Source organism: Tauraco erythrolophus, chromosome 21 (genome assembly GCF_009769465.1).
Source record: "Tauraco erythrolophus isolate bTauEry1 chromosome 21, bTauEry1.pri, whole genome shotgun sequence".
Classification (NCBI taxonomy): domain Eukaryota; kingdom Metazoa; phylum Chordata; class Aves; order Musophagiformes; family Musophagidae; genus Tauraco; species Tauraco erythrolophus.
The window spans coordinates 12196857-12220814 of record NC_141485.1 but is presented as its reverse complement, the minus strand read 5'-3'; the positions used below and the strand labels follow the sequence as shown (position 1 = coordinate 12220814).

Here is a 23958-nt window from a genome sequence, read left to right as displayed (position 1 = left end):
TGGGAGGCACTGCACAGAACTCTTTGTTCTCAGCTTTTTTATCTCTATGTCTCTTCTCCCTTCCTTCATCTGGTGGACTGAGATGAAAGTTACATGCACCCCTCTGCAAGCTTCCTGATAGATCCAATTAAAATACCTCATTCTTGTAGCATATGTGAAGGTTGAGCCGTTGAACCTATTCAGCTGGAGGGTTGCAATCCTGGAGCTTTTTTTTCTGTCCTGTTGCTGGGATTATGGATACTCAAAACTGAGATTGAACACTTAAACTTTTATGGGAAAGGCTGGTAGAACTTAACATGCTATTTGATTTTCAGCAATTTTTTGCTCAACATGGAATCGAATCTTGCAATCTTAAACACTGTACTCCAGTAAATAGATGTGGTAGAATCCCATTTAATTTGTATGAGTGGCACCCCCTAAAATCCTCTAGGCTATTTGAACAGATTACAAGCCAAAAACCAGAGCTTTTTTCCTAATTTTCCAGCTGTGCAAATCCATCTTTGGATATTAAAAATACTAAGTCTTGTTATACATTTTCTGTCTCCGGTAGCTTGATTAATTTGCGAGAATTATCGAAGATCTGGTTCTCAGAGTGTTGTAACTAACAAGTGGTTTTTTCATCATATCTTAATCCTCAAAAGGCAATAGATAACTCTCCAAGTAAGAGTTTACTACAGTTTTCTCAGTGACACTGAAACACGTCATATACCCCCATTAGATCTGTCTCTAGGTCCTGAGATTAGAAGGCAGCTGGCAATGTTCATCAGTGATACATAGGATGAGGGGGGAATCCTGCTTTTACTCCCTGTATTGATTATTCTGCTGATTATAATGAGATTTTATTTTTGCTGGTACCATACGTGTATGGAACAAGAGGAAATATACAACAGAGGTGCCATTTTTTTGAAGCGTCACTCTTCTAAGCCATCTCTGATTTAAAAAATGAAGTTGCTTTTACAGAAACCATACAAAACTGTTGTCAAGACTTATGTGAAATACTGTTGTGTCCTAATAATAACTTCTAGCTAAAAAATCTTGGCATCCTGCAGTTTAGGAAAGGGTTTTAAAATTCACCTTCAGTTTTTGGGCAACAGGCAAAACATGTGGCTTTGTTTAGGAGCTATTTTCGTTAAAGCTTGACAATACAGGATGATAAAATACAGCTGCATTGTTTAAACTTTCAATTTAATTTCTGGTTTATGTCCAAGTTGTTTCATCAATATGGCGCCATTCATTTAAAAACAAAGCTCTTGGAAGGGTCTCCATTACCCCACCATTGATCAAGAGGGTGTTAAAATGTAGAACCTAATTATGTTCCCGGCCTGTTTGGAATTCCAAAATTGGATTTTTATAACTGTCAAATTTGCAATCAGGGTAACTTTCCATGACAATTAGTCAGAATTATTAGAGCTTTTGTTGCCAGGAAGTTGTAACTAATGATGGTGGTTCACTTTCCAAGACTCTATAAGTGTCAAAGGCAACATATATCTTATAGAATAGCCATTTGACTACAACATTATCTATACTTAACTGCACCCAAATGTCTACTACCGTTACACTCAGTTTTATTCATCCTCCAGGGCTGAGTTGTTGCTACAACCTCTACTGCGAGCTCTGCAGATATAATTAACTACCGGGTTCTGCCTTGTTGCAAAATGGGACTTGTGAAATCACGACATGAGAAAGTTCGTCCTTGAACGTTTCACTCAAGCTTAGCTTGGTAAAGGCTGGTACTCCAAAGGCTCTTAATGCTACTGATCTTGGTCAGCTATTGCTTTGAATCTTTCAAATGAGCCAAACATAAATATCTGTACAACCTATCTGGATGAACGCTATCTCTTCTCAGTCTGACTGATACCTTACTCACAGTTAAAGCACCTGCCTGTGTGTGTAATCTTGAGGTATGTGCTGAACTCGAGATGTTCACCCAGTCGGGACTTCCTTCTTGGTATAGCTCTAAAAAAGTGGAGGAAAAAAAAATATTAAAGAGGAAAAAATAGGAAAGAAGAAAACAGTTACAACAAACAAAATCATATCCAAATCCGTTAAAGCTGAGATATCTACCCTATACAATCTTGGCTATCTTTTTCGCTGTAGACCAGCGTTTTGCAGACACATGGTACTTCAGCCTGAATGCTGATGCATGAGTGTAGGTGCTCACAGAAGAGCACTTTCAGAAAAGCTTTCCTTGCCTAGTGTGCAACATCTATTTTAGAGGCATCTATTCAAGGCGCCGATGACCTTCTGTTGGCCTGTTAAAGTCAAGAGCAACGAAAGAGCACGAAACTAGTGAAGGGTTTAGAGAACTTGTTCTATGAGGATCGGCTGAGGGAGCTGGGACTGTTTAGTCTGAAGAAGAGGAGGCTCAGGGGGGACCTTATCGCTCTCTACAATTACCTGAAAGGAAGTTGTAGGGAGATGGGGGTCGGTCTCTTCTCCCACGTTATGAATGACAGGACGAGAGGGAATGGCCTCAAGTCACGCCAGGGGAAATTTAGGTTGGATATCAGGAAGAATTTCTTTCCAGAGAGGGTTCTGAAGTATTGGAACAGGCTGCCCAGGGAGGTGGTGGAGTCCCCATCCCTGGAGGTGTTTAAAAACCATGTGGATTTGGTGTTGAGGAACATGGTTTAGGGACCCTGACAGTGCAGGGTGAATGGTTGGACTCAATGATCTTGAAGGTCTCTCCCAACCAGATGATTCTATGATTCAACGGATTTTTATAGAATCCCAGAATCATAGAATGGTTTGGGTGAGAAGGGACCTTAAAGATCATCTAGTTTCAACCCCCCTGCCAGGGGCAGGGACACCCTCCACTACACCAGGTTGCCCAAAGCCTCATCCAACCTGGCCTTGAACACCTCCAGGGATGGGGCATCCACAACTTCTCTGGGCAGCCTGTTCCACTGCCTCACCACCCTCAATGAAAAAAATTTCTTCCTTAGATCTAATCTAAATCTCCCCTCCTTCAGTTTAAATCCATTGCCCCTTGTCCTATCACTACACGCCTTTGTAAAAAGTCCCTCTCCACCTTTCCTGTAGGCCCCCTTTAGGTACTGGAAAGCTGCAATAAGATCACCCCGGAGCCTTCTCTTCTCCAGGCTGAACAGCCCCAACTCTCTCAGCCTGTCTCCATAGCAGAGGTGCTCCAGCCCTCACATCATCTTCATGGCCTCCTCTGGACTCGTTCCAGTAGCTCCATGTCCTTCTTGTGCTGGGGACTCCAGAGCTGAACACAATATTCCAGGTGGGGTCTCATGAGAGCAGAGTAGAGGGGCAGAATCACTTCCCTTGACCTGCTGGCCATGCTCCTTTTGATACAGCCCAGGACACGGGTGGCTTTCTGGGCTGCCAGCGCACGGTGCCGGCTCATGTTGAGCTTCTCACCCACCAGCACTCCCAAGTCCTTTTCCTCAGGGCTGCTCTCAATCCATTCTCCGCCCAGCCTGTACTTGTGCTTGGGATTGCCCCGATCCACGTGCAGGACCTTGCACTTGGCCTTGTTGAACTTCATGAGGTTCTCACAGGCCCACCTCTCCAGCCTGTCAAGGTCCCTCTGGATGGCATCCCTTCCCTCCAGCGTGTCCACAACACCACACAACTTGGTGTCATCTGCAAACTTGCTGAGGGTGCACTTGATCCCACTGTCCATGTCACCAGCAAAGATGTTAAATAGCACTGGCCCCAGTACTGACCCCTGAGGAACACCACTCGTCACTGGCCTCCACGTGGACATTGGACCGTTGACCACAACTCTTTGAAAGCGACCATCCAGCCAATTCCTTATCCACCGAGTGGTCCATCCATCAAAACCATGTCTTTCCGGTTTAGAGATAAGGATGTCGTGTGGGACAGTATAAAATGCTTTGGATAAGTCCAGGTAGATGATGTCAGTTGCTCTTCCCCGATCCATCAATGCTGTAACCTCATCATAGAAGGCCACCAGATTAGTCAGGCAGGATTTGCCCTTAGTGAAGCCATGTTGGCTGTCACCAATCACCTCATTTTTTTTTTATCATCAACTTCGAGCTTTAGATCAAGTACTAACTGTGAGTGCTGTGTGATACTGGCAGACAATGACCACGTGTTCATCTTCGCAGTTAGCTAAATGAGCTCCTTTCCAGTGACAGTTAAAATTTACCCCCTTTGCCATGGCTGCTGTTCCTCCCACCCTGCACTGCCCTTTCTGTCCCACTGCCTTAAGCACCTCTGCAGCCACATCGTTTAATGAATTGATAAATAATAAGTAAATGGAAAAATAATGAGTTATTTTTTTCAGATTGAGTTATTTTTCAGCTCTCTCTTCCCTATCTGGTATACTGGCCATCCGTCAGGTGCAGACTCACTCATTCTAAAAACAAAGCTGGTAACTTCTTAAACCAGTTAAGCTTAAGTAGTAGTGCTACCTATCTGCTAGCACTAGTAGTGACCTACTATCACCTCTGTTTTTAACCAGAAAAGGAAACCAGAGCCTGCCTTTTCTTTTTAACATACCTAGAACATCTCTGTGTCCACTGACATGTGTTTACCTGAATTATCATGTGATCATTTTGGACAAAAAGATGTAGAATATAGCTTTATTGATACAGGGTGCAAGTTGTTCAAACCTCTAGTCCTGCAGAAAGTTTGCCCTGGAAGAAAAAGGGATTGTAATCGATTTTGTTTAATTAAATCAACCTAAACTAATTGTCAGCTAATAAAATAGTGTTGGTCAGCTCATAAAACAGAAATTAAGATTAAAAGAGTAGTTGCCATGAACAGGTGGTAACTCTGTTTCCAAGTTAGACCACATTACTCTCTGGCACAGGATCTCCGAGAATACCTCATATTCTAGGTTGGTTTTTTTTTAATGTTTATGAAACTTATAAAATATAGGGCTCATTTTATAACCAATTTTCTGTCTTACCTGCCAAGAGCAGTGGGGGTTGAGCCAGCACAAGGCGGATGCAGAGTTTTAGGCAGCTGTCCAGAAATGGATTCCCTGCGCAGGGCTGTGGAATACATTTCTACCTTTGACTGGCCTTTCTTTTGCAATTCTTGTGATTTAGTTTTTTCTTTCTTATTGCTGTTACAGAAAAGACCTTTAAAACATTTTTTTGATGTCATTGATCTTGACCTGGCATTGTTGTGCAAAGGGAGAAACTTCCCATGCTGGATTGTGGATGCTGTTTAACTCTAGATGGATCTTGAGTTAGTAACAGGATCCCTCTGGATTTGGCTCTTGGTATTTCTGTTGACTCTGCAGTTCTTTCAGAAGGCATAAAATATTTATCTAATTTTAACTGGAAAGGAGTAAATTGAAATCTTTATCTGCTCCTCAAAGTAGAAGCAGAACTTGGTGGTTTGTAGTTACTGTTAATGGTGGAATAATGAAAGAAAATTTCTTGCATAGTGGTTATTATATTATTCAGTTAATAGTGCAAAACTGTGTGGTTCTGAGAATATTGTTATGGGTTGCAGTTATTTTGATGGTCTGCAGTGATGCAAGGCTTTTGGAACTGAAGTGTCTTGCACTGTCTGTGACTTCCATCTCATACCCACTTTCTGTGACCACCCATTCCCAGAAATCTCATGCAGGATGCACTTGGTTGCTCTTATGTTGAATCCTCAAACCTGGTAAAGCACTGAAAGACGAGATGAATTCTCTTCTACGTCAGTTGTCCTCCTTCAGAGAGTACAATGATGAAACAGTGTGCTGCATTAATATAGCTCTTTGGGCTCTGGCTGCAATGACAATCTCAGTTAAAAGGAGATGCTTCAGGAGAACTTCCCAGCTGAGTGCTTCATTTGTGAGTGCACAAGACAACTGCTGTGTGGCCTCGTAGCCTCCAGCATCTTGTTTAGGCACTTGACTTGGCTTTAATTTTCTGTCACGTATTGCTTTGGGACCTCAGGTTGGCCAGACTTGGCCTTAGGGTTTTAAAAAGTGAAGCTCAGCTCTTGCTTCTCTGCACTCCTCTTGCATCTGATATGCTCATCCCTGACATGGAGGCCAGCTGCTGTGGGCCAAGATAACTAATTTCTAGGCTCTTTGAGACTTGCCTGTGGTGCTTTCTTTGGGCTCGTAGCTGACCTGGATAAATGAGCTTTGTTCTGCCTCCTCTCAAAAGGTGAAGGACAGGAGTTCCCCTCGCTGCCTGTTTTGGGGAGGTGGGGAAGGTGCTAGCGCTGCATCCCAGTCCTCATTTGCAGTCATGTGTCTGCAAAGACAGGGAGCAGAGTGGTTTTGAGTTGTCGTCGGTGGAGCAGGGCACTACCATGGATTCAGACAGACCTGTAGTAAGAGGTACCAGAGCTAGAAACCCATCATTTTTGAAAGGGTCAAGACCTGGAGTATCTGGACAGAGGTTTCCGTGGGAGACCGGCACTCCCCTGTGTGGCTCCTGCTGAGTTCGTTTGGGAGATTGCAACTGCTGCTCACATAGAAGCAAAACTGGTCTGGCCATGCGACAGGAAGGTCTCACTTAATAAGTGCTGTGTTTTCCATCTTTGCACTTGCAGTAATGCTTTGATCCAGCCAGGCTGCCGCCCTGGCTTGGGCTGTGTCCGATCCCCACTTGCCTGCTCTCTCCTCTGCAGCCAGCGATGAGGTTGCAGTACGTGCCGACGTAGCTTGGAGCCAGCTGGCACTGGTGAGCTTCTAGGAAAGGCTGCAGCATGCCCCTCACCTTCTCCGTACGGGGTTTCCTAGTGCCAAGCATTGTCACCCAGCTCCCACTGCTGGAGTTGGTGGGACTAGAAGTGGTGTGAGTGGTGCGGCATATGCTGTGGTTGCTCATCTGAGCAAAGCTATGGTGGGACTTTATGGGAACATCCCCTGGGGTCCCTGATCTGATTTACCATGTCCTTGCTGAAGGAGCATCACTTGAATCCCAAAGCTTTGATTAAACCAGCTGAAAAGATTCCACACAGTGGCAATCCTGTGAGAGGCTTGGGGTCAGGCCCCTCTGAAACAGAATTTCTTGAAGAAAAAGGGAATAAGATAGGGTTGGTGTCCATTCAGGGCAGTTTTCTGTTCATCCACGTGTCCCATGCTTGCCCAATGTTATAGAAACAGCTGCTGGAAGTTACACCAGCAGCCAAGTGCCTATTTACTTCCCTCGAAGGACAGGTTTAGGAGGAACGTAGCACTGCGACTGTGGGACTGGACTTGGCCCATTATCACTGCTCGTGTGCTTTAAAGCTTGAGGTGACATACAAGAGCTGGAGGAACATGAAAGCATCACTCCTCCAAAGCAATCTGTGTGGGTTTTAGTGAGTGTTTGAGGGTCTTAAGGGACTCCAGACCTTGCTCAGATTTGCACTGGTGTAATTGCACCAACATCTCCCGTTCCTCCCAGTGGAGATGAGTAGGAGGACACTAAGCAAGCCTGCTGCTCAGCTTTCTAGGCAGATGTGCAAACCACCTAGGACCCCAAACTAACAAAAACCATATTCAAAGCAATTATCTAATCCTGTTTGTTTGTTTTTGATGTGATGTTTCTAGACACTGGTACAATGAACACACTCTTGTAAAATCTTGTAACGGTTGTTTGTAGTTAGTATCTTCAAGATGATTTTATGTGTGCTGATCATGACCAATATACATCACTTTAGTGTGACCGTCATCCTCCAGTGCTGTGGGTAATTTTTGGTACCAAGACAATTATTTCCTCAGCTTGTTTAGTATTTTTCTTTTTCCTTTTTTATCCTTTTAAGCAAGAAAACACAGATTCTGATTTGCTCATATATTGTGCTTTCCAGATGAAAGTGCTTTGTGGTTTACAGACTTAAATAACTGGGTCTTCACAGACCTTGGACTGGTTTACAAAGGCAGTTGGAGTGATCACCTCTCATTTTACACTTAGAGATAGAAAAATCTCTAGAGGCAAGGTAACCAGCCCAGCTCACAACTGGCCCTGGCAGAGCTGGGGGCAGACACCCCTTCTGAAGTGCACTCTGGTTTTCCAAACACTAGGAGATGCTGCTGTGCCCATGCTGCTAAAAGCCTTCTCTCTGACTTGATTCCTTCTCTTCTTCTTGTCACAAACTTGTTTTTTTAACACATGCACTAGCTGCTGGGAAAGTGTTGGGTTTTTCTTGCCATGCCATGGCTCAGCCAAAATGATGGCAGCTACTCTCCCTCCTTGAACCTGGGACTGTTTCTTCCCCATAGTGTGCAATTGAGGCAAAGACTGCTGTTATTTAAAAAAAAAAAACAACCAACAAACCAACCCCAAGCCCCTTTTACGTTCAACCAGGATGGATTACTGCAGCCTGTTTCATTCAGTAGGTTTTTCTGTGGTTGTATTTCTTGGAAACATCATCTCCCACAGAGGCACGGGACTCTTTTACAGGCTTATTTCAGCACTTTGGGCGCACGAGCGTGGGCGTCTGTGCACGCTGTCTGCTGGGGGGGGGGGGAAGTGCTGCAGGAGCGCGAATGAGCCGAGCGGGGAGAGCAGAGGGGCTTCCATTCCTTACCAAGTTTTGCTCTGCAAGATGAGTGAACTTCTCTGCTGAACCAGTGCAGGGCGAGGGTTTGACACGTTCCCGGTGATAATTGCCTTGTCTCCCTCTCGCAGGTTCGCCTGGCCGCCAGCACGGTTCCTTTTCCAACCAGGACCGTAAGTGGGCAACACAAACATTACAGGGAAGCAGAATATGAGAGCAAAGCGGGGTGCGCTCCTGGGTGGGGGGCCACGGCAGCCAGGGATGCCCTTTGCTTGTGGGGGGAAGCATATGGGAGGGGGTCTGTGAGTCTCTGCCTGCTCTTTGCCTCAGTTTCCCTCAAGTTTCTGGAGGGCAAGGAAAAGGGGAGCTGGAAATGCCCCGCTCCTTTCAGGTTCAGGGAATTGCCCAGGCAGCACCCGATGAGCACCTGGGCAGGGCTGTCCTGCTTGCACTCTTCTCGTTTTCCCTTGGGTCAGTGTCTGAGAGGGGACACCAGGCTCCACAGACCCTGCGTCTGTCCCAAGGCACCTGTTGTGCAATTAAAACTTGCAATTAAAACTCACCCCATTTTTCCTGACCTGATCACGCTCCTCATCAATCTTTTGAGGTGGTATGTTGAGAAGAGCCAGAAAGGGAGTTAGCTTGATGAGGTGAGTGTGCAGAGTGCTCAGGGCGACCGTGGCTGTGACCTTGTTTGCAATTGCAGGCTCTCCTGTGAGGAAAGAAATTCACCAGCCGTTGGCATCCAGCAGCCTGGTGTCTCCTCATGTCGGAATGTTTCTATGACACTCGTGTTGGTGTCTCTGAACAGCCTTCCCTGAGAAAACCGAAATGGTTTTAAAGGTTGAAAGTGAACGAGAACTGTTGCTTGCCTGTGCATGAACTGTGTGTCTCCAAACTGATGGTGAAAGTGCTTGAAAGTGCTCTGGTGCATGTGCAAAAGCCCAACCAAGGTTTTAAATTTGACCATATATCTCTGATGATGGTTAATCAATAAGAAGCAGGAATTTACAGGGGAGTCTTTGTACCTGATGGCCACGTGAAGGTTTTGTGGAAGATGAAAATTGTGGGACCTTTGAAGCAGCACGTATGCTGAGCAGACAAGTTACTCCAAAGGGTGGGTTTTGTGAAAGCGGCGATCTCCAAGGGCAGGAAGAGCTCATGCTGCTCTGCCTCTGCTCTCCTTGCTGAACATACACTCAGCAGAAAAATGAGCGTCCTGTAGCCTACAAGCTCCTATGGAGCCTCAGGTTAGGACGACCATCTGTCTTTCTGCCCCTACCTCTACTGGAGATGTGCTTCATGCTCTAGCTGCTGTTCATCCCTCTCTGTGTGCTCTGCCCATGGATGTTACAGAACATCCCTCTGATTCCTCATTAACTGTGGATGTTCAGCATAGAATTGGCCCTTCGTCCCAGGCACAGCCAGAGTGGGCAGTAGCCAACTGGGGCAGAAACGGCAGTGCTGCATCCTTTGGGTGGGACCCTGGAACTGAAGATGCCCGACACCTATTCCCAGAGCTCACTGCGGAGACCAGAGGGCATTTGGAGTGCATAATGACTTCAGGTCCTTCCTTGAAATTCTTAGTTCATACTGTATCAGGAAAAAATTGATGTCTGAATAGAGAAGTCAATCCCAGCCCTTCTAGGAGAGAAGGATCCTTCAGTTTTTGTTTCCATCCTCGTTGCATTGATCCTTGTATTGGAACTGCCATGCAAAGGAACTAAATGACATGTCCAAGGACCTGCGGGAAATTATTGTGTCAGCAGGAATTCCATCTAAATCTTCTGCACTCCTTATTATTGGTCCCGCCACAGGCCAGTCTTGTTTCTGGGTTATCTTTTTAAAGTGGTGATTTGTTTCCTTGATCTCTCTCCGTTTTGTGCTTCAGTTTCTCCCTTGATGGCTGTGTCCTTTTCAACATCTGCCCTGTTCTGTGTCTGTAGAGGTCAGGAATAGTCCTTCCCCTGCACATCATGGCCCTCTGAGGAGACAAGATACTAAATTATTTTAAAATGTAGCTTACACCATTGCACATTTCTGTGCACCTTTAAGGTTTCATCCAGGCGAAATCTAGCTGATGCTATTATTTTTCTGTTAACCTGACAATCAGGGGTAGAAGATATTGGCTGAGTTTTTATAGAGGTGTTTTTTGACTGTGCAAGGAAACTTCCTTATCAGCAATTTGGCCTTGAATTCCTCTAGTTGTCCTCTGTTTGAGGATGTTTCCTGCTATGGTTTGTTCTGAGTCATTCAGCTTCCAAATGGTACGCTGATTTTTAGCATGCAGGCTAAACTCTCTGGAAGTATGTGGCCAGACAGAAAGGCCACATTGCTGTGTTGCCCCTAGTGTGGCTGGGACTTGCTCTCTGAGGTCTGGGGAGGGTAGATGACTCTTCTGAAATGAACAATGAAATGTGCAGGAGGGAATCCACAGCTTCCCTGGAGACCAGATAACAAAATTTGTGTGGGGTAGGGTGTGCATGACACCACATCACATGAGGATTTGCTCCTCTCCTTTTTAGAAGGAAACGTGCCAGATAAGTAAAGAACATGTAGACTGAGGGCAGGAGCACTGTAAAATCAGCTTCTTCCAACTGCAACACTCATTAACTCTGATATAAGTGGGACCAAAAGGGAATAATGGAGAGCTAAAAATTCTGGTTTAAGTTGCAATAGAGATCTGGCTGCAAATGCTTTTCTATCTTTTCAAGCCGAAGAAGTTGAAAATTTTCTAATGCCAGTGCCTGGATTGCTTGAGTTTCGTCATGGGCTTTTTCTACCCCTTGGTGATCTGGATCCCAATACCCTGAGAGTGTCGCTCCCGGCGTCTGGCCCGCTGTCTTGGGCAAGGTGGGAAAGTAGTACAGTGTTATGCTCACATACTGGAGGTACTTCAGTAGTGAGAGTTGTTGCTGCTGTATTTCTAGAAGATGTAGAAAAGGCTGTCTGTTTGCTGTAACACCGTGATGTTCCTTGTAGGCTCATAAGCACCACAGTGTAGAGAGATCTGCAGATACTTTTGGCCGTGCTCAGGCACTTTTAGCCCTACCCAAGGTGGGTGTCTCTGCCTGGTGTTTTCTATTGGCTGTTTCTAAATATTCAGCCCATCAGAAACTTTAGTTTCAGGGACTAAAGTGGAATTTAAACTATCTGAATATAGTCCTTTGTGTCAAATCAAATGATTTGTTAGAGCGAGGCCAGATTTGCGGGAAGAATCAATCTTTTTTATTAGATCAACTGATGTGGAAAAAGCAGACAAACTTTCAGGCGTATTAACCCTTCTTCTGGCCTGTGTTGGTATTACAAGAACAGAGGGACCTGTCTACCAGGGGAGACTGTGCACATCAACTATTCCTCAACAGTCTGTCTGAATGCAGACATGGGTGGCATTTTGGGGCAGACTCATACACTTTTTTTGGGGAAAGACTTGTCTCCCTCTGTGTTTGGATAGAAGATGTTACTACACAACAAATAAAGGGCTCTGCTCTGCAGCTGACTCATTGTACAAGTCTGGGGCTAATTACTGAATCCCTCTGTGCCTCAATTTCCATCTGTAAAATGTCACAGATGCCCACCATTCATAAATCGCTTTCAGATTTCCAGATGAGGTGCTGTGTAAGCGTAGAATAGCGTTAGTTTATACATATTGTGCTAGAATATAATATGAAACACATGCAACAGAAGAGCCTCACAGATGCGTCTCTCTCAACTGCAAAATGCAAAGCCTGGGCTGATGATGCAAAGCAGCACTAATTGGGCTAAAATAGGAGATTGTTTTTGTACTGAGGCAATTGTCACTGTGAAAATCCTCATTTACCAACAGTTTTTGGAGATAGTCCAGTTATTTCCTATTGAGGAAAACTGTAGAGTCTTGAGTCTTGAAGCACAGCGATTTATAGCAAATATCGACGTTTTTATAGCATCCCCACGCTGGCTGTCCTCACGCTTCTGGAAGGAGACTGTTCCATTGTTTATTTTCAATGTGGATCTTGCTTGGCCTGTAGCTGCACTTAGCACGTTTTTGCTGCCTGCAACCTTTTGGGCATATCCTAATCTCAAAGCAGAGACATTTGGCTGAGTGATTTCCGTTGCCGTTACTGGGTGTTGCGTACCCAGGAATCCCCATTTATTGATAAGAAAGCTGTTCCTGTGGCTGCGAGTGAAGGAGCTCCTGGCAGCTGTTCAGTATTAAGTCAATTCTCAAAGTTTAAAGGATTTGTGGGCTGTGATGGTTTGGATTTGGGCAATTAACTGGTGAAGTGCTTAAGAGTGTCTTCCAGACATGTTTCATGGAGAAGGATGAACTTAAACAGTTAAGAGATTTGATTTGTTTAAGTGCCCTTAAGTTTCCTGATAGTGCTGTTGGGGTGAAGCACTCAGCGTATATGAAACCTAGGAGCTCCTTTGACTGCAGGAGAATTATGGTTGTTCCTTCCAGTTGCAATCTACCCCATGCTTGTTTGAAAGTGCCAACATCATCCCTATTGCCAGCAGCGTCGTGTGGCAGCAGGCACCAGGGACTGTGCCTTGAGCCGCTGAAGCTATCCTCTGGCTGTTTAATTTTAAAGTCTTGGTCTGAGCTTATTTGCCAATGTATTGTTGCCTGGTGCTCAGAAGGGATTATTGATGCTGAGCTGTTGTGAGAAGAAGGTGTGGAGTTGGTGGGGAATGAAAGTGTCTCTGGAGATACCCAGTTCCTTCTTGGTGTATCACAGAAAACCATTCTGCATTTGTCTGGTTTGGACTCACTGGCTGTTCTCCCCGTTCCTCCTCAGTGCTCAGAGGGAGGGTCAAAATTCATTGTCAAATCTTCCACAGCTGTAAGAGTAACGTAATATTGGGGCTGAGTGCGTGGGAGAGAATATTGGCTGACGCCCAGCCTTACCCAATGCTTGCCATGTTCCAGGAGAAATGTCCCCGGATGCTGGGCCTGCAGTTGTGGATCTGAACTTGCCATTTAAGGCATTTTTTTCTGAGAGTTTCAAGGTAGAGGCAGCTAGGACCTCAAAATGAAAGTCCTCAAACTACCAACAGCATGATGTCTTTGAGGGGACACTTATACTACGTTATTCATTGTTGCGTAGATATCATAAATCAGAGAAAGCACAAATAGGCAAATTGTGAATAAGGGCTTGATCCCACCAGAAAATAAATGGATCCCCAGATTTGGAAGTATTTGGTGAGTTTTGGGTTAAAGTAACAGGATGTGGGAATTCTGGAGCACATTTTGGTTATAGTTATCCTCTGATATTTCATTCTAAAACGAGTTAGTGATGTAGCCTGGTGTAGCTATTTTGAAGAGTTTAAAATTTGAAACTGAAAATGAAATGTGCCTGGCTAGCCTCCGCTGGATATTTCTTTTACTAATTTTTCTTCATCCAGAAGTTAATAAGGAAATAACAAAAAAAGAACAAAAATAAGTCCTTTGCACAGCCTCGTGCTAGCCACTCATCTGATACAAGCGTTACCTTGTTCTTCACATTATGGGGACCAGACAGGTGATATAAGGGATGCGCCAGATCTCCAGACTCCCTGGTGTCCCTTGTGTCTCTGAGAACGAAATCACAGCTGCAGAGAAATGTGAAAGGGATTTCTTTTTCTGCTGCTCGGATCTATAAGGACTATTGCAAGGCTCAGAGGGATTTAGATAAAGGCCAACAACGGGTAATTAGCAGAACTAGGTGAAGTAATGATCCTCAAGAGACTGACTATCTTGTAGCCTTGAACCATTTCACTCCAGCTCTCAGGTGCTGAGTGACAGTCATTAGCCTTGTGCAGAGCAATGGGGTGGTGAGCAGGGGCTGTGGGGTGAGCAGGGGCTGTGGGGGGAGCAGGGGCTGTGGGGGGAGCAGGGGCTGTGGGGTGTTGTGCAGAGCCCAGGCAGGAGCAAAGCATGGGAGAGTGGGCAAACCATGGTGGGTTGAAGCTGAAATGTTGACCTGGGAAATCAAAGCTTTACAGGAGTGCCTCTGGCACTACTGCTAATAATACTACATAGTATTTTGACGTTCAGGGAGGCAAATTCTTCTGAATTCAGATCATCCTTTTCAGTTGCTTAAACTATTGTTTTCATTATTCATATATTATAATAATATATATAGTATATCATATATATAACAATAATATTATTTAATCTTTCAGCTAATTTTTTTGTCTTGGCTAAAGGAAGCCAGTGCTACATGTTCTGGATGAGGAAACACTAGTGCTTGACTGAACATCTTAAATGTGACATGTTTATGGGTTACAGGGACTTTGTGGAGAGAGAAGTTTTCTAACCCTAGAAGGTGTCTCTAGTCCTTGCAGGCTGAAGTGTAGTAAAACTCAAAGCAGGGGTAGAATTTAATGTTAGAAATCCAAACTGGAAATAAGATGCATATTTTATATACAATGGTTAACTTTGGATGCAGTTCACTAAAGAAACCTAGATTGTCTGGCTCTAGAGTGTCTTTCTGAAAGACATATTCCGCTTAAGTACACGTTGTTTGGCTCGAAACTGTGAGAGATTCTCTGACCTGTGATACACAGGTGCAGAACCAATATTATGAGTCCCTCCAGACTTTACAGTGAGCCTTGATTCAAATGTTTCCTTTTGTCCTGTCTGCTTCCTTATTTCGTGTTGCGTTAGGCCATATTTTGACTGCATTTTCCCCTGATTGCTTCTCCCAACAGGGAGAAGCAGTTTCTTCTGTAAAGGATGCAAGACCATCTCAAATTGAGATGAACTTCTAAGCTTGGTGGGACTCCCATGCGTGCCTGGACTAGGGTCGAAAGAGTTGGCCAGGTCCCATTAAGTATCACTCCATGTCGTAGATCAGGGAGTGACAGAGACATGAACCTGGTTCAACGATGGTGGGTAGCAGATGCTGGATTTTGGTGTAGTGAGGACTGGGCCAGCTATAGGAGAGTATTTTCCCTGGGGAAGGAGCACCAGCCCCTGTGGGCTCTGTGCCCTTGGCTTCCTTTGCAGAGAGGCATGTGGGCTCCCTCCTCCTAGTCTGAATCTAGTTTGCATATAGCCCTATCTTGCTCTGAGAGGTTTGTATATACATATTGTTCATACTACCTGCTTGTCTCTATTTTCCAGCTTTTTATTTGCTTCGCTGTGCTTCACAGCCATGCAGTGACACCGTGGTGAAGCAGGGGGGTAAAGGGCTCGTGGGAGGGTTGTTTTGTACAATATCAGAAGTACTGATGGTACCACCAGCATTGCTTGGGAGCACCATGCTCAGTAGCTCCATAGGCAACAAGGCTTTAACAAGGTCATGCTGGGTAGGCAAAATCTTCATTATCAGGGTCATTTCAGTCTTCAGGCAACTGTGCTGGGCTACATTAGTAGAATGTCCTTGGTGTTTCTAAAAATAATAGATAATACATTTCTAGCTGAACGTGTTGCATCAAAATCCAGCCGTTCCCTGCTCAACCTTACTCTGACAGATGAAGATGGATTGAACACGGATCTCACAACTCGTGGTTGCCTGTGAATAAATGATCATGATCTGATTCCATATGCTAACAGAGCACAGGCCTAACCAGCAAAATAGATCTCTGGCACTGTGAAAGAGCACAAATCCCCAGGCTGAGAGCAATTATGGATAAAATTAGTTAGTGGTGTGGGAGTGTGCATGTGTGAAACTTTAAATAAAACAATGTGAGTGATGTGAGCTGTTTTAAGAATAGACCTGGGTGAATAATGAATGTTTTTTGGGTCCATTTGCCAAACCAAAAAATTAGACAGAAAAATAATTTGGGAGAAACTGAAATGGAAATTTTTAGGTTTTTGACACAATGTAATGACTATAATATGGTTTTGGGTCAACCCAAGTTACTTCATTTGACCCGAAGTGAACCATTTAGTTTCACTTAAGACAAATTAGTTCATTTCATTTTTAATTTAGGTGAGTTTTGAAATAAATGCTATTTCAAAACTTAAGACTGAATCGTGTAATTAAGAAACTATGAAAATAATTTTTAAAAATCTAGAGAAAATATTCTAATTTTTTTTTATAATTGCACCTATTTTTTCACTCAAAACTGTGTACCAAATTTTGTGTGGGTTCTTGAATAGTAGCTGTTACTCCAAAAGTGCTTTTTGTGATAAACTTTCACTCAGTTTTGCTCAGTTTTTTTTTTCAGACCCTTCAAAATCACAGAATATCATGATAATGAAAAAATATTTATGGCTTATTCAGAAAAAAAAAAAGCCTTTTCCTTTTTAAGAAGGTAGAAGAAAGTAGACAAGAAAATGAAGTATGAATATTTTACAAGCAGAAAAAGATCAGATAGCAGTTCTCATAAGAAAGGAAACTTGAGCTGCTTTTTAAAGATAGCCAGTAAAGTTAAGGGTAAGTGTTATTATAATAGAGATATAAGAGAGAGAGATTACAAAAGGAGAAATTTTGGCAGTGATTGGGGTCTCCTAGCAGAGATGGTGAACTATCTGTAATGATGGTAAAAAGGAAAATGTATTCTATAGGTGTTCTGTTTCATATTGATAGCAGCATATTAACTGACAATTTACAGGTGAAAATAAAACTTTCCATCCTGTAAAATCCTGATGTGAAAACCATGGGAGAGAACGAACTGTCTGTGGTCAATGAGACCATCTTTAAATTTCTCTGAGCCTGCAGTTCCTTATCTGTGAGATACTTTAACTACGCTAATGGTCACGCTGAGCGGAAATGTTGTGGGGCTTTGTCAGTGCTGGTTTTGAACGTGGGATTGTGTGTTGAAAGTGAGTAGCCTATGGTGTTTGGTAGTTATTGGCCCCACAAAGGGGACAAAAAGAAAGATGCTTTCTCTCCCTCCCTCCTTCCTTCCATGTTTGCTTATGGATGCGACCTGGCCTCGCTCAGCCACCTCCGTACTGCCGAAACAGAAGGGATGCTGTAAGGTGATGGTGCGTTCTACGTGCGCTTACGTTGGAGCATGCCATGTTTGCAATCCCACAAGAGTACAGCTTTCCCCTGAACGCTCTGACATGCTGGGGAGAGGACGGACCTAATAAGTTGTGGGTGCCTTGGACTATCTGTCCCAGCGTCGCCGCTGTGAGAGACCTTGGTCATCTGGGGTTCTTCCCTCACCACTGTCTTTACCAAAAAGTGAAAATTTGCAATGCGTGGAGGAAGTTGTAAATATCATGGTGGTAAACCGAGACTCTCGCAGCTCAGTCTGAATGATCCTACACTAAACAAAACTCAGAGAGCTTCCCCTTCCAGAGAAAGAGTTCTTGCTCCAGCTTACTGGGTCCTGAGCCGTGGCCAGGGCACACGATGTGCCGGCAGGAGCTCTTCCTCCCACAGCTCCAGGTCTTTGATTCCTGTTTGCTGTTCAGACCAGAGGCTACCGGGCAACACAAGTGTTCCTCCTCTCCACGGCTGCTGTCAGCCCTTTGCCTTTCGCACGCTCGAACCCCATTACAGAGCTACAGACATGACTGATTCTAAACAAGGACAATTAATAAAGTCTATCTGGCCAACATCTGACTCTCATTAGAGGAAATGTGTTGAAAAAACAGATCCCAGGTTGGCTGTGATTTATGGCTTGGGCCTGCTATCCTTCACAAGCACTGGCGAAAGCTTTTGCAAAGGGCCAGAACATAAACTACTTAGGGAAACTCAGTATCCATGTAAAAAGGCTGGAAGGGTCAAATCAGACAAATTAAAGAGGGGTGGAGATGCAAGCCCAGGCTGGCTGTCCCCTACTGAGGGCCACCTAGGTAGGCACAGGAGATCTGTGTTCATATTTCTACTGTGGAATTTGACTTGAAATTTCTTCTGTGCCGGAGTCTGAAAGTGTAATGTGTTTTTTTTCTGGCTAAACTCTATGTGTGTGTGTGGCCACAAGTGGGTGGAGTGGTTAGTGATCTGGTGGTTTATCTCACGAGTGTCCAAATATAACATCTCTGGTGCATAACATCTCAGGTGCTCACCAAGCTGACAGCAGAAATTAGCTGCGCTTCCTACTTCCCGCAGGAGTTTCGAGCTTCATCCTTTTCTCCTTGCGAAGAAACACGGTTGCCCAGACTAATTTAGCTGACTTCGCTCATGCTCTTCCAGATTTGTGCAGAGGCTACTCTGAGCTTGTCCTGGAGAAAGTGTCTACTAACTGAGAAAAGCTGGTCTTCTGCTCTTTTGAAAGATAAAATTTTCTTCAAACTGGACCTGCTCAAGTCGAGTGTTACTGGTTTGTAAGACAGTGCACCCCGAGCCGTAACAGCGTGGTGCGTGGAGACCTGCTCTGAGTCGTCCTGGTCGCACAGCTGCTGGCGCAGTTAGAGCTGTTGCGTAGTGGTTTGTGGAGCTGCTGTTGCGTTCCTGGTGCTGTGAGCGTGGGCTGTTGGTACGGCCTTGACGTAGCTCTGGTTTGCTCTCCCTACCCTGGAGATAACTGAGTTTCTCCCCTTTGTGCATGTCCGTTTCTGAAAAGAGCAGTGGAAGCAGTGGACTTCATTAGATGGAGAGGGAAGAGCTGCCAGGCAGGTTTTATCACAGAAATAAAATATAGTCATTCATTTCTCTGTGTGTATGTAGCATTTGGTCATTTTTCATCCTCTGACCTTGGGTCCTTTACAGAAGAAACATTACACTAAAACTGGATGAAAGGAAAGTAAGACTCGGAGGAGGAAAGTGCATTGTTTAGAGCCCCGAGCAGGTTGAAGCATGAGCTGCAAATGTGATTCTTATGTCCCAAAACTGGCCTGTGTGCTATGCCCCATTGCATTGCAAGGTTGAAGTTTCTTGTAATGGCAAAATACAGTCTTGAAAAAACTGGCTGCAAAGATTTTATTTGTTTAAACAAAGGCTCTGTGATTCCAGAATTCTCTCCCCTGTCATATGCTATAAACCACCTCCTCCGCCTTCCCTCTGAAATATGAATTTTGGAGCAATCCATCAAGAAAAAGAGAGACAGAGCCTTGATCCCTTGACTTCAATTGAGTTGTGCAATTTATATCTACTGAGCATCTGGCTGTAGGAAAACCAAAAGCCCTTTTAATATTCTGCAGAGACTCTGGGTATACAAATGAGCGTGGGCTGTCAGAGCTGAGAAATGGGGCAGAGATGCCAAGAGATTTCTTTGCCGTTTTGCACAAATCTCTGACCTGTGGCTCAGTGGTGAAAGTTGACGTGGCTTTTTTTTTACTCCCTTCAGTGCCACTGTGATGATTGTGCTGAAATCATTAGAGCCCCATTGGTATAAAGCGGTTATCACGCCGTTCTTGGTTTGGGTGAGGAGTTTGAAGACTTTTGGGGCTTTCAGCCTTGAGCAGCTGAATTGTACAACTATTTAATCATGAAATTACGCAAACGCTGCTTCAGCCCCTCAAAGCAGGAATGCCAAGCCAGCAAGGTGCCCACGGTCAGTCGCTCACCGCTTGTCGTACGAGCGTATCCGCAGTGGAAGGCACCGGCTTACAGCCCGGTGCCCACTTGCAAAGTAGAGGCAGGGGCTCAACCTTTCATCAAAGACTGGGGAAACGTGGCAACCGTTGGATCAGGGTTAAGTGGGTCAGTGCTGGCACAGGGTACCTGACTTGCTATTTGCCAGCATGCTGAGTCTGCCACATCTCTGCAGACTTTTCTTCCCCTCCAGTTGCGTTGCTTTCCCGACGCAGCCGGAGAGGGGGCATGGGCGGGCGGGAAGGGAGAGGTGTGCTAAGACAGTAACAACAAGACATTATGGAGACAGACTGGGTGTCATGCGATATGCTGGTACAGTCTCATGTTCATTATCTCAATTATTTATCCTCCCTGCTGGAACGCTTCTAAAACAAATCCTACCATGTGTTTTGAGGTTGGGCTTCATAGAGTGAAATCACAACTCCTTTCTCAGAGTTTAGCTGGAAAAATACAAATCTGCCAACTAGGAATATGAGGGAAATAAACCGTGGTTCTGTGAAGCAACAAGTGATGGATTTCTGTAGATATGGAGAGCGTCTGCTCTGGAGTTCCAGGTCAGAGAGTATGTGTATTTGCCCCAACGTTGTATTTGTTGCATGTGAAATAATGATGTGAGATTCTCAAGCTTGTTTTAATGAAACAGACTGCTTTTACCCTGATCAGAAAATTCAACTTCACAGTCCAGGCCCTTGGAACCACCGACCATCAGGATCAGACACTAAATACTTCAGTGCATAGTAGTCAGAAAAGATATTTATTAACGTGATTTGTCACCCCCATTCTCAGGCTTTCTGCAAGGACAGATAACGACCCCAGACCTTGAAGCACTTGGTTCCTGCTGTGTTGTGAGCGAGCTTTGAACGTAGATTCCGTAACTGCAGTGCTGAGCATTCGTCTCTCTTTGAAAGCATCATCCATCTGTTGGTTAGCTAGATAAATGTCGCAAGGATTCGTTGGCAGGATGGCTCACCTTAATAAGAAGCTCTTTTGCATTAGGACGTCCATTTTCCGGATGAGTTAAATGTCTTTTGGGTCCAGGCTAAGTACCTTGGGTGTGGATCTGGGTTTACAGGCATTTTGTGAAGGAAAGGATCGGAGTTCAAATCCAGCTTGAGCTTAGGTAGTTCCCTTTCTGACCTGGGCTGCGTTTTCTGTGTGTTTCAGCAGGCATCACTGGCAGGGGGGTGATACTACTACAAATCTCACTGTGGAACGGCACTGCTGCTTCCTCCCCCCTTCTGTCATTTTGTTCATTTAAATCTAACCTCGTGTGCTGCAAACGCCCCTGAGAGGGCTCAGTGAGACACTCTTCAAGAGCAGAGAGGGCTGCTGGAACAGTGCTGTTTGTACACTCTGTCTGCATTGACAGGCAGAGTATCCTCCCCTGGGAGCTGGTTGATTCACCCCTATGCAGAGGGGTAGTACAAGCTCTGTTTTATGAGCTGAGCTCTCCAAAGAGAGCTTGAATGATCAGTCCATATCAAATTATGCACAGAGATGGTTTTCAGACAGTTCAAGTCAGTCTCTCTAAACCTATGGGAGTTATTAATATTTGCAAGCCAGCAGAAGAGAGAATAGGACTCCATATTTTATCTGCTCTGTAGCACATCTGGTACAGCTTTTGACTCTTGGGAGCACTGGATTTATTCAGTCTTATCTTTCTATAGGGATGAGCAAGATCAAAAGCATGAAGATGGTTACATGCAGAATTAATTCCCTGTTTTACACACCACAAGCAGATCCAGACCAAACAAGCCTCACCCATTTCCTTCCCTGTGGGACAATGCACTTATGGCACTTCCGTATTCATGGGCCAATTCACACCAAAATGTATTGCCCAAGATCTGTTGCAAAGAATAAGAATAAACAAATGTTATTTCCTGTTGGGTAGAAGAAAGTCCATGTCAGTATTGACCTGTGAGGAAATCCCGTGATCTAAGTGTTCCTGAACCATCAGATACTTTGTCTGCAAAATGTTGGGCGTCGTGAGGTGGAAGGTCTACATCTAGCTCCTTTGGGAAGCTACGCAGCTCCTCGTACAGGGTCAGTGAGAGATTTCTTTGGAACGTTTATGCGATGGGTGATTGGCTGCCGTTCGCACTCAAGCAATCTTCTTAGACTGTAAATCACTAGCGTGGAATAGCCAAGCTTCCTGGCCCTCCAAGCTGTGTGCTACAATCTTTGCAGGGCTGAGGGCCATCAGTGCACACCATGTGCTTCATAAAACTGGAAAGTGCTTTGGGTGAAGATTGAAGAGATTCCTTGGGGCTCCTTGTGCAAATGAGGACAAAGCTTGTTAGGGAGGACAACTGAGCGCCAGGTGTTGGGGTGATGTTCAGTCAGGCCAAAACCCGTGTTCACCCATTTGTCCCCATAGGTAGGCACTGGGTTTACTCAACATCCCCTTCATCAGTACAGCCTCCGCCTAAACTGCACCTCAGTGGTCTACAAGTCAACCTCTCCAGCCCTATGGAAACACCAGGATTAAATGCTTCTTCCGTGGCCAGTCAATGAAAACTGGCTCTGGCCCTTAAGGAGCCCAGAACTGCACACAGAGATGTATTTCTCCTCTGTGGGACATGAGATGGCAGTGATTCATCACCTGAATATGGATCATTTATTCTCTGAAATACTTTGTGCTCCAAGTCATTTTCCCTTTCGAAAAACTGCTGCGCTTCAGAAGCCATCATAGGTGAGTGGTCCAGTCTGGAAAGCTTCTCTGAGAGCTGAGGATGGGCAGTTCAACACTGGGAAAGTGCCTTGTTGATTGTTGATTAAATCTCTGTTCAGGGCTTTATCCTCCTTCACTCATAAAATTGCTGAAATGAAAACAGAGGCACAGCAGCAGGCTTTCTGTTTGGGTAGGTGATGTCCCTGGTATCAAGCAATCATTTTAAACTGCACTCAGAGCCCGTTATGCTAACGTTTGTTCTTGCTAAGGCATCCTGCCAAGACCCCTTCGGTGGTTGCTGCCTATCTGTTGCTTCCGTGCAGCAAAGTGAGATGGAAACCGCTTCATGCTGCAGCTCCATTCTGCATCAGCCCTGGGGTCTTGAATCACTTTTCTATGTGCCTAGAATCAAAAAAGATCAGGGTCTACAGACTGAAAGCCATGGATTAAAATGCAAAGTACACAGAAATTTTATATTGTTTTGTTTTGTTCTTTCTAGAATGCATGAACTGCACGAGACTAGCGGACATGACCGAAAGGCTAAACACGCTTGAGGCCAAGGTAAGGACCTGCCTTTATTCTTCTGTTTGCCAAAAGCGTTCAACAGTTGCTGCTGAAAAAGACATGGAGTTGGCAGCCCTGGAGAGATGAGGTGTCTGTCCTTCTGCCCGCAGCGAGGCACACGCTGAGGTGGCGGTGCTGCCCCGGCGAAGGCGGGCAGTGCTGGCCTGCACACGGGCATCGCTCGCTTCTGGCCTGACGCCCGCTTCCCGCTCATCCTCGTCGGCTTCCCTCGGCCACACAGCTGCCTCTGTCTCCCTGCTTCCCTGCTGTCACCAGTGTGCAGCTGCTAATAAATTACAAATAGCTGATTGCTCTCGATTGGAACACATTGGCTCATGTTTTGCTCCAGAAACAGAGGACAAACGGAGCTCTATGAAGAATCTCTTGCCTTCAGCTGGTTGATAATGTGGGATGTGAAGCAGTGATTCCCCCGGCTCAGGAAAGAAGCAGACTCGGATTCTGGTCTCTCTTACTACAAATACATTGTAGAAACCTTACCAATGTAGAGTGCAAAACAGAGGAGTAACGATGTGTAGACAGAAGAGATGTTCATTAGCCTGCTGTTCAAGTGCTCTCCAGTCCTGCTTTTTTATCCCCTTTCTGAAGGTTGGGAGGCTTTCATGCATGGTTTAGCGGAGACAAATGTTGAGGGGAGACCTTCACGTTGTGGTTCTTTTTTCTACAAGGTGTTTTAATTTCTATCTACAGGGATTTAGATAAATTGTTCAGTCTAGCAACAAAGCAGCTGAATCAGTTGGTCCCCTTTGAGCTCTGGTCCCTCCTGTGATGGCCCAGTCCTGGTTGTCAGATGTAAGGAGGTGATTGGGGGCAGCCAACATGGCTTCACTGAGAGAAAATCCTGCCTGACTAATTTAGTGGCCTTCTATGATG

At 45.0% G+C, this 23958-nt stretch overlaps 1 protein-coding gene across 1 annotated transcript in view; it reads left to right on the top strand.

The window, feature by feature from the left end:
- Positions 1-23958, top strand: part of COL26A1 (collagen type XXVI alpha 1 chain) — a 196706-nt gene that overhangs the window by 132516 nt on the left and 40232 nt on the right. Inside the window, exons 4-5 of the mRNA XM_086624752.1 lie at positions 8565-8606; positions 23003-23064. Coding sequence (XP_086480878.1) covers positions 8565-8606; positions 23003-23064 — 104 coding nt within the window. The remainder of the gene's footprint in view (positions 1-8564; positions 8607-23002; positions 23065-23958) is intronic.